Genomic DNA, 11,930 nt, shown 5'->3' with positions numbered 1-11,930 from the left:
GGGTCTTCCTGTAGCCCCAGCTGTCCTGGATTCACTATGGAGACCAGGCTGACCTTGAACTCACAGAGATCCACCTGCCTCTGCCTCCCAAGTGCTGGGATTAAAGGCATGTGCCACCACGCCCGGCTATAATACAAGAGTCTATTGGTAGAAATCAAAATAATTCCAGGGAAGTTATTGATTCATCCACTCATCAAATACATTCTTAGTTGGGTGTGATGGTTCATACCTGTGATCCTAAGACTCTGGAGGCTGAGGCAGAAGGATTACCATTTTGTAGCCTAACTTGGGCTACAAAATGAGTTCAAGTTCAGCTAGGGCTTCAGAGTGATACCCTGTCTCAAACACATAACACAGTACAAAACAAAACAAAATACATATCTGAGTGCCTGCTTGGCTTCTGCTGAGTCTGGAGGATAAACTGAGGTGGAGGTGACAGGAGCCAAAACCCGCATGAACTTTATACTCCAGACAGAAAGGTCAGCATAAAATAAAAAACGGCAAGTGATAAGAGGAAATTAATAAGAACAACAAAAAAAGAGAAGTTCAGCATTCCTGGGGAGGCTTAAGCAACTGTTCTCCAAGTTCTGATTTAAAAATATGAATTACTCACCCTTAGATGATGTGTTCTTTCCTGTAGTCACAGATGATATTAGAATCAGAGGAAATGGACCTTTGTCAGCTGACAATATATTGAAAAGATTACATGATACATCAATGGTCTCAAAATTTTCACACAGAGTAGTTAATAATGCTCTTGAGTCAGATTGTGGAAAGATTGTACTTCTTGAAAAATGTCTTTTCAATGTACACAGGAATATTTTGTGTGTCATGACAAAATGCACATGTGTTTTAATAACAATAATCATAGAGCCTAATCACATCTTAAATCTGAGTCAGGTTAGGCTTCCTTTGGCTCCTAATCATAGGAAAACAATTAAATCACAATGTTGTTTAAACATCTAGATACGGAATCCGGTTAGTCAGTGGAAGTGACTTACTTGGGCTAAGGCAGAAGGCCTTACTTTGGGGGAACTCTGAAATAGGCAACAGATCCTAGGCATTTATCAAGCAAATCCAGGAATCCAGTTATGTGACTATATGTTCTTGTACAGCAATGTAAATCAGAACACAAAAAGAAACTGTAACAGCGTGACCAGTGATGCACTGGATAACAGAATTGGTTCTTGAACTTTTGGAGCGTCTATGAGGTGTCCATAAGTTCCAGTTTTTAGACAGCAAACACCATAGAATGCACATAGCAGTTCCAAAGGAAAGCCAAATATCTGCTTGATAGCATCGCACCTGTTGAGAGGTTTTATACTTGTTATTTCTGTAAGTAGCTCTCCCTTGCATAGCAAGCTGATCCCCTCACAGCTAGTGTGTTCCCTCTGCTGGCTATGAAAGAGAAGAAACAAGGAGGTATCCTCAGAATTTGCTACAGGCTTCTGAGCCCAGTAGATACAAGTCACAACCTGGATTCCATGAAAGAGTCAAATCTCTGGCCTCCAGATCAAAAGCTCCATGGGGTCTCAGCCCTTTCTGTAGCAAGCTGTATGTACCTGAGAAGTCTGTCTACACCTTCATGAATAAATGGAAAGTGATATTACTTAACTCACAAAATCGTGAACATTAAGTGCAATGTGAATCATGAAAGTACTTTAAAAACTAGAAAATGGAGATCGAATCATAGTTATATAGTTGTCCAGATTTATTTCTGTGGGCATCTAGAAGGTAACAACTCTCTTAACCTTAGACACATGAGCAATGACAGACATGTTTTTAAGTGTGATTCCTCACTATACTATGTATAAGACTTTTTATGCATTTTATGTATTGCATTTATGCAGTCCCTCCTCCAACATGCCCGGTGATAGATTTTTGTTGTTTTTTTTTTTTTTTTTTCGTTTTTTTGAGACATGGTCTCCCTGTAGCCCCAACTGGCCTGGAACTCACTATGTAGACCAGGATGACCTTTTGAACTCACAGAGATCCACCTGCCTCTGCCTCCCAAGTGCTGGGATTAGAGGTGTGTGCCACCATGCCTGGCCTGATGATAGGTTTTTAAGTCCTTTTAAGAATCCAGTTGCCATTCTGTCTATAGGCTTGAGTCATATACATATAGAACCATAAAAAAATTTTTATTGTATTCTAGCTTTGGGGATCCTCTGCATTTATACTGGGGTGTGCAACTGAAATTTTTTACATCTAAATCCAGGTTTCACTGTTCCTTGAGGAGAGTGATAATCTAGTAATCCTGCCTCACCTACAGAAGATACATTCTGAGATGCCCAGTAAGCACTGGAATCCATAGATAGTAGCAGACAAACTATGCTTTCTCCTATGTAGACACACCTATGATGCAATTATCGTTACAAACCTAGGTACAGTAAGAGATTACCACCAGCAACAATAAAATAGAACAATCACAACAATATACTATAATAAGACTTATTTATGCTTTATGTAATTTCCCATTTATGAATTTCAAGGCTGTGATTGAGCATGGTTAAATGACATCACAGAGAGTGAAAGCGTGGATGTGGGGGAGGGGGGCTACTGTATGATCTTCCATTTGTATGAAATGATAGTGTTTGCACATTAACTTTAGATGCATGATCCATTATGCACATAACCCTGCCTGTTAGTTGCTGAACACTCAGACCATGCTCAGGATGAAAGGCCGCAGGCACTAGGACAGTCTGTGGGAACAGGAAAATGGTGAGACTGGAGGATGATAAGTGGCCTGAGCATGGGAAGCACGATGTGATGGGTGTGATGGGACACCACAGAGGTAATGCCCAAGACAGTGGGTTTTAGTTCTATGTCAGGCCTGACCGCATTAGCTGTACATGAAGAATAGATAGGTATTTGAAGTATACTTTGATGGTGAAGCTTCTCAGGCAGAAGGGACCCCATGTGGGAAGCTGTGGAAGGAGAAAGAAATGTGAGCCACCAAGGCATCCGCAGAGTTTCAATATAATCAGAGACTTAGGTTGGGAGTGGCCATGGGAACCACACCATGAAGGACCACGTAAGTAAATTTAGGCCACATAAACTATCAGTACTTTATCCAGAAGCCAAGCATTAACCATAGAGGGAATTTACCTTGCAGCTGTACACAGGACTGTTAGAACAGATCATTCTAAATCAATGGGCTCAGCATGGGAGGAAGTCTTATCTACTTTCAATTTTGTGATAAAATACCCTGAAAAAGGACTCAAGGGAGAGCAGGGTTATTTGGGGTTATAGCTCCAGAGGGATACAGTCCATCCTGGTGGGGAAGACATGGTGGCAGGTGGGGAAGCATAGAGCAGGAGGAGAAGGCTGGATGCTCGTATTGCATCCACACCCAGGAGCAGAGAGAGAAGGAGAAGTGAGGCTGGGTTATAGAGCATGCGTTGTATGTCTGTACTGTGTGCCATCTACATTTTGTGCACATATTGTATGTATATTGTATCTTGTATATTAGGTATATAGTGTGTGTATGTTATGTGTGTATTTTATATGTGACACATATGCATATATACATATGTATTCTGGAAAGTAAACGGGTAGATCAAGATAGTGACAGGGTAAGGAATGAAGGGACCAGTACCCATGTTTCTACATCGGCAGTAAATGTTAGGGACGTCAGCCACAGTAACAAAATGAGTAGACGGCACCATGGTAATTCTAGGCTACTTCATACTCTCAGAAATACTCAGTGTTAAGCCAATACACAAGATGGGTGTGACTTGCTCTGATTCCAAAGCATAGTAGGAAAACTTCAACTAGAACTTCAGGTGTCCCAAGCCCAGTCTGAGCTCATTCTGCTGCTTTCCCCTTTTGGCATTTTACACACCCCACCACCATTCCAGACCACTGCCTGCTGTTACTCTGTTTTCCCACGTGGCTGGAAACTTTCTTCAGAGTTCGTTTTTCTTTTTTCTTTCTTTCTTTCTTTTTTTTTCTAATACATGATTATCAGCAAGGCCCAGAATTTTTAATTGCCATACTTAGCTTCAGCAGTATAACGGCAGAAGCAATGAACTGTAAGATAGCAACTCACAGAATACAAATATTGCTCCCCATTTAAGATATAGACAAGCACATATAGAAACTATTGAAAACACAGGGGCTGGAGGAATGGTGCCTGCATGACCTGAATTCGTGTCCCCAGCACTTACATAAACGCCGGGCAAGGTGGCACGTATCTGTAAACCCAGCAGTGGGGAGGCAGAGATAGGTGGACCCCTGGAGTTCACTTGCCAGCCAGCCTAGCCAAATCAATGAGCTTCAAGTTCAGTGAGAGACCCTATCTCAAAAAATAAGGTAGATCAAGGAAGACTCTGGACATCCACCTCTTGACTTTCACATGTAAGCACACACATGTGCACACACAAGTATATATACCACATACATACACCATTGAAAACACAGAAAACTCCACAATTACATCTTGACATATTAAATTTTGTTATCAATACAAGAAAAAAATATATATATATATACATACATACATAGAATATGATTTTAGTAATAAATTAAGTTAAAATCATGAGTTTTCCTCATTAACTTTAATGATTTCTTAATGTATTTCCAGGAAATAAATACAAAGGCCTTTTTATGTTATTTGTTTCTTAGAGTATTTTAAATTTCATTATATTTTCCATCAAATATTTGAAGTATCTATATTTGTGAGCAATGAATTCATAAATAGTGAAATCTAGCTACATCTGCAAAATTAGATTCTATAGACTAATTTTCCAGGTTCATGTTCAAGTTCACACTGGCCTCAAACTATGGGTTAATATGAAAAAAATCTTCCTGCCTCTACTAGATTTAACTTGTAAATCAGATACTTTCAAAACATTATTCAAACTTTAATCAAAGCCTTGAACAACATTTTGGGAACTAGATAATTTAGATTCTCTTATTTTGCTATGGTAATTAAATAGAGATATACTGCTTAAATCCTTTGCATTTCCATTTTATCAAATATAAAAGAAGAATGTATTTCAGCCATTGAAATACTGGTACACTTGATTTTTTTCATATTAACCCAAATTTTAAAACAATTGTACTTGTTATTTTGTTTTTTTGTGGTTTGGTTTGGTTTGGTTTGGGGTTGTTTTGGTCTTTTTGAAACAGGGTCTCCCTGTAGTCCCAGCTGTCCTGGAACTCACTATGTAGACCAGGTGGCCTTGAACTCACAGAGATCCGCCTGCCTCTGCCTTCCTGGTCCCTGGGATTAAAGGTGTGTGCCACCATGCCCTGCATACTTTGTTATTTTTAAATCTTGTTGTCATAAGCTTATTTTAGCCTACTGAGTTTGTAGTCCCTGGGTGGGGGGTGAGGGGGATGTAAATTTTAGACCTTTCCACCACCTGAAGAATAGACCCTGAAGCATGCTAACTTAGATCATCTTTCCTTCCACATTTCCCTTCCAGGACATTGCCTATTACCAAGCCCTGTCTGCTGAGAGGTTGCAGTCAGATGCTGCAAAGATTCCTCCCAGCCCCACTGCATCCCAGGAGCTCTATGAGCCTGGACTGGAGTCATCGGCTACTGCCAAGCTGGGAGACTTACAACGTTCTTGGGAAACCTTAAAAAATGTGGTAAGCCTTTAAACATGGAATTGGTCAAGCTCCCAGACACCCATCACCTTATGTATTATCTTATGAAATACATGCAGAGTTGCACACCCAGAATACAGTTGAATGCCCTTGGGTAAAGTTGTGAGTAAAGAAGTGTCACAATCTGTAAGATAAGAGGCAGGAAGTTGTTGGTAAGAGCCCTTTTCTTGTTTAGATCAGTGAAAAGCAGCGGACCTTCTATGAAGCTTTGGAATGCCAGCAGAAGTACCAGGACTCTCTCCAGTCCATCTCCACGAAAATGGAGGCCATGGAGATGAAGCTGAGCGAGAGCCTCCAGCCAGACAGGAGTCCAGAAAGCCAGATGGCCGAGCATCAGGTAAAAACTGCAGCGGCCATGACTTCCGCTTCCTGCAGGATGGAATGGGTGTGCTCTGTATGGGCCTGCCAGGCTTGTGCTGGGGAGAGCTGAATGGTGGTTTTTGGAGTGCGCGAGGTTCCTGATTTTTGCCAGGTGTTTCACGGTGGGATCTCAGAAGGCAAAAGGGAAGTCAGAGATGGATTCTAAATTTTAAAAGCCACGTGCACTGCTGTTGCTTTGGGGCTTTTCTTACACAAATGATCCTTCTTCCAGTTGCCCAGTTGTTTTCATTTTGCTGCGAGCCATTGTACAGATCCATCACAAATCTGCCTCCTCCAGGAGTCTCAGGCTTCAATGGGAAAAAGCAGTTGGAGGATTCTTGTTTTGACTTAAGCGATTTTTTAAAGCCTATTAAAGAAACCTTGAACTTTATATAAAGAAAGGAGCTGATTCACTAATCTAATGCAGTTAAAGATGCCATGTTTAGGGCCATTCATGGTGGTGCATGCCTTTAATCCCAGCACCAGGGAGGCAGAGGCAGGTGGAGTTGAAGAACAGCCTGGTCTATATAGTGAGTTCCAGCCCAGCTAGGACTGCATAGTGAGACTCAGCCTCAAAACAAAAAAACAAACAGAAACTCCACATCAGTTTAAAATGAATGCTGAGGGCTGGAGAGATGGCACAGCTGTTAAAGGCTCAGGATCACAACCGAAAGATCAAAGATCAAATGCATGCTGAGATATATTAGTCACAGGATGCAAGTACTACAAGTTAGGCTCACTCTCCAGAATCCCTAACTGAACATGGTAAGTTTGTTAGTGGTATCATTGTGTGTGTTAACACATGATCATGAGTCTAAGAATGTGCAGGCATTGGCTCACCTGTGTGCTGAGTCACTTAGGGAAATGCTGTCTAACCCTAAGCAAGACCCAGGAGCATTTGACCATCCGACAGAAAGCAAATGGAAAGGATGATGTCTTTAGATGCCCAAGGCTCAGACCTTCGTCTCCAGGAGTACACACACACACACACACACTCTGACACACACACACCCATACATATATAAACTCACACACATGCATAAAAATACACATATAAACACATATGCATACACATACACGTACTTAAACATACATATACCCCATATACATACACACATGCCATCAGAACATACACACACTCTTAAACACATATACATCCCACATACACATATGTAGAAGCATATACACACACTCATACATAACAAGTATACACACCCATACACATACATGCTCACATACCCATTAATTTACACACACTATCCACACATATATGCATATATGCACACTTGTACACACCCCCATATATATATACATACACACACTCATATATACACATACACCCCCCCACGTCACACACACACACACACACACACACACACACACATACACTGAAGTTATACACTTTGTTCTTTGTTGTATACCTTTCCAGTTTTGGAAACCAGTCTAACCTTGAACTTCATTGCTAGAGGTTCATATGTGGTGTCAAATACAAGTGCTTTCTTTTGCAATATGGGGCCTTTCAGTTGAAGATAAAACTAACATTTCATCTAGAGATGGCATATTGCAAAATAGTGGTGTCAGGCTTTTGACACTCATAACTTCTTAAGACAGACATCTAAGTACACAGATGGATCTATTTTTTAGATATTTTGACAAACAACTTTTCTGCCACCTGCAAAGTTACTCAGAATCTGCAGGGTTTTGGGAAAGGGCCATAAAGTATGAAGCTAAAACCAACTTGTTTTCATAGACCAGACCAATCATGAGGACGCTCAGGGATGAGGTTAACTATTGCAAGGCTATTTTCCTCTGACCTCCACCCACTGACTTCCTAGACTGCTACTACCCTCCATAAGCCCCGCTCCCTTCTAGCAGGGCCTCCATGTCCCAGCCCTTCTTGTCTGATGCCCCTGTCTCTTCACAGCTCACACCCACCTCACTCTCATCTTAAGGCTGTGGGCCACTCTTTGTTCTTGGTCCTGCAGCTCTGTCTGCCCTGTTGTTCCCAAATTGGCTTCACAGTACCTAAAGAGAGGAGAGGGAGAGTCTCTCCTTTGATCACAGCTCTGAGTGCCAGCTTGATGGGCTGTCCTGTGAATGTCCACTGTCTTTAAGCATCAAAAACAATATAGCATAATTTGTCTAAGGGCTGTATGGGAGTTACTTGAGAGTCACACATAATTATCGGGAACCAGTGATCCAGCAGAAGGTTTAAATAGTTTTATTCTGCTACATTCAGGTTATCTCCAGCTTTGTTTGAGGTCTCTTATCCCTGTTACCTAGGTAACTGGCCACAGCTCTCCCTAAGACCCTTCACTGCCTCACTCAAGAGTTAGGCTCCACAAGAAAACAGCCTCCTAGTAGCCCACATCCTAGAGTTTCCAACAGAGCACACATATTAGCTCCAAGCTTCACAACCATCTGCTTTATTAGTATGAAAAGTATGTAAACACTGGATGGGGAACCAAATGGTTATCCAAGCATTTACTAGAGAAGACTCAAAACTTGCTCATTATTATTATCTTTAATATATTTTTATTATTCTTTGAGAATTTCACTCATGTATACACTGTATTCTGATTATATCCATCCCCACTCCCACTCCAAATCCTCTCAGACCCTCTCTCTCCCACAACCCTCTCCCAAATTTCTATTCTCTTTTCATAGCCCACTGAGCTCAGTCAGTGCTGTCCATATGCACATGGGTGTAGGGCCATCCACTGGAGTAGCCTTTAATTGTAAAAGCTCCTCCCCTAGGGGAGGGGAGGGTCTTCGTGAGCCCTTCTCTCATCAATCTGGATTTTTGACTAGCTAGACTTTTTCTCTTCCATTTTTATTATTTATTTACTTATTTATTTATTTATATTTTTTCATTTGTTTTTTTGAGACAGGATCTCCCTATAGCCCCAGATGGCCTAGAACTCCCTATGTAGACTAACCTGGCCTGATCTCCCAGAAATCAACCTGCCTCTGCCTCTGCCTCCCAAGTGTATTAGTCAGGGCTCTCTAAAGAAACAGCACTGGTAGAATGAATACATACATATATGTATATAGAGATAAATAGATAGATATAGATATAGATTTACAGAGTACCACAGCTGGCCACGCACAGACATTATCTATGAATTGCCCAAACCTAAAGTGGCACATCTACAATGCAACCTCTACACCTAAGACTCACAGAACATGGAACAAGGGGTAAAGAAGACAATAATGAATATCTCAGTTCTCATTAATGAAGCTCTCTCATGCAACAGAGGGTCCAGAACACAAAATGTCATGAATGGCCAAAGTGTAGAGACTAAGAGTCTACAGAATGCTTGTCCTTGGACAGGACTCCTGTGGGAGGGTGCCAGTGGGGAAGGGGATAGAAAGAAAGATGGTTAAGTTTGATTGAGATGTTCTGTATGAAATGTACAAAAATTCAGTGAAAACAAAATAGATGTCCCCCTTAAGGATGAGCTCCTCACAGTGATTCATTCTCTGAACTCTGAGCAGCTAAAATTTCACACCATTGCTAAGTATTATAAATTAGAAGGGAATCTGTGACTTCTCTTGCCATTTAGACCAACCACATGACCTCTCTCCTCTTCCTAATTACCAAGAGCAGTGCCAGCCATCACCACAGTGAGAAGATACAGCCAGTTCCATGATGAGTACCAGACACTGGGGCTTAACTATCAAATATTAACTATCAAATTAATACCAATTAACTATAATGTCAATTAATTAGAAACTATCAGCTTGGGAGGGAAGGGGAGGGAGGGAAGACATAAAGGATGTTTAATTCAGTATAATTCTGCATATAATCACAAGTCTAACATTTTCCTTCAGAGGCTATTTTTGTTTGCTTTCACTCTTTCTAAGTTCTACGAATTCCGAGATAAAACTGCCTACATGCAAAGTTAATGGCATTGCAATATCCAAATTTGTTCTTGAGTTCGGGAATGGTGCTTTAAAAATCCCGAGTGTTATGATAGAATTGTTATTTCTAAATTTCCACTGAGTGGAGGTAAGAAAGCGCAGGGTAGTTTTTATATTTTAAAACACTGAGAGAAGAGCTTCGATTAAGACTTATCCAATGCTCTGCTGAAAGTTTTGTTTCTTATCAGCCTAATTCTTACACTTTTCCTCTAGACATTTGTCAAATGTACTGAACTTGGTTGGTGTGCCAGGCCCCTCTAGTTAGTCTCTGTATTGTGTATGATGGAACATTCAATGCAGTTCAAACGCTGGTAATGGTTGTTATGAAGTTTGAGCTCCCTGTGTTTGGGACTTTGATTATTAGGATATCTGATGTTTGGGACCATCTGGTGTTTTTGCCACACACAGCTCAGTGATAGACAGTAGAGAACTCTGAGGTTATTTTGTTTTTAGATTTGTTTTGGAAAAAAATATGTGTAATAGACTGTGAAAAAAACTGTGCTCAAAGAAATAATCCGGAGAGTCAGCATAAAATTTCTATTTCCTTGAGATTCGTGTGTTACCCTATGGTTAAAGGATTGGGCATTTGGGACTGGAGAGACTACTCAGTGGTTAGGCGCACTGGCTACTCTCGCAGAGGACCTGGGTCAATTCCCAGCAACCACATGGTGGCTACCAAAAATCCGTAACGGCAGTTCCAGGGGATCTGACGCCCTCTTCTGACCTCTGCAGGCATTGCACAACACAGGTGCACTTACATACATGCAGGCATACACTCATACACACAAAATAAAAAGGTCAATTCCCAGCAACCACATGGTGGCTACCAAAAATCCGTAACGGCAGTTCCAGGGGATCTGACGCCCTCTTCTGACCTCTGCAGGCATTGCACAACACAGGTGCACTTACATACATGCAGGCATACACTCATACACACAAAATAAAAATAACAAATAAAACTTAAAAAAAGAACTGGGCATTTGAGAGAAGCTCAAAGTACTTTTATTAAAAGTATTAATTTATATTAATTGTGCATCTTAATGGGAGCAGTGTGATTTTTCTATAATGTATATTTTTAAGCAATATGTATATTTTATTAATAAAAAGAAATAGGTGACAACACAATGACACCTTCTAGAGTTCCATTTCCATTTCTTTTATTTTTAATTATTTATTTAATAACCACATACTTAGAAGAAGCATTTCATTACAACAGCATTGACATATTCAATAACAATTTCCAGAGCTAAGATATATCTCTTTCAAAATTGACTGTAAATTTTTAGGTTCACAGTTGAATTAATACAGTTATACAATATTGAACTCTGTATAAAGCCCATAAGACATAAAATTGAATGAGGTTTTAACCTTTAAGAAACATCTGCATTTCATTTTAAAATATATTGTTTCATACAGAAAACAATATCATTTTTAATGCTACCAACACTTAGATGTTTGCATATGCATCTCTAATCTCTATGTACCTGAGTATTACTAGTCAGAGTCGGTTACTTTCTGAGATCCTTGGCACCTGAGCATGGATATAAGGTCATCAGGTAGATTTTAATGGTAGTATTTTTCACCTCTACTAATTAACATGAAGCAAATTTTTATGCTTCTTCCTCAAATATAACAAATTTTTTATTTGTTGATTTTTTGTGTTTTTCATACAGAACATCACAAACAATCTTATTCATCTACATACCCACATCCCAAATGACAGCCCCCATAAACTTTCCCCCCTCCATGGACCCGTATACTTTGTCATCCCTGTTATTGTCCACTGTGTTGTTGGTGCCCCCAGCCATTTCCCAGTGCTCGTCCATCCACTGAATCTTGTCAGCCTATCTAGAGTTCCTTGTTTTAGGGAGCTCAGATCTTCCTCATCTAGCAGCAATCAGTTGCCAGTATTCCTTTAGAAAATATTAGGGTCTGATGTTCATTGTCCCAATTCTATGCTGGGTTACTGTTTGGGAGTCCCTTGGGTCACCCTGGCCAACAACTCAAAGGAAGGTATCTCCTGTCGGG

The 11,930-nt window shown here is 40.4% G+C and overlaps 1 protein-coding gene across 1 annotated transcript in view; it reads left to right on the top strand.

Moving 5' to 3' along the window:
• LOC103730098 (nesprin-1) overlaps positions 1-11,930 on the top strand; it is a gene marked incomplete at its 3' end in the record, with an annotated part of 21,776 nt that overhangs the window by 2,297 nt on the left and 7,549 nt on the right. Inside the window, 2 exon segments of the mRNA XM_008828275.3 lie at positions 5,433-5,600; positions 5,794-5,955. Coding sequence (XP_008826497.1) covers positions 5,433-5,600; positions 5,794-5,955 — 330 coding nt within the window.

The sequence above is a fragment of the Nannospalax galili genome, unplaced genomic scaffold, assembly GCF_000622305.1.
Source record: "Nannospalax galili isolate Female #2095 unplaced genomic scaffold, S.galili_v1.0 scaffold93, whole genome shotgun sequence".
Classification (NCBI taxonomy): Eukaryota; Metazoa; Chordata; class Mammalia; order Rodentia; family Spalacidae; genus Nannospalax; species Nannospalax galili.
Note: the sequence above shows the minus strand (reverse complement) of the source record. Positions and strands in the feature narration are given on the sequence as shown.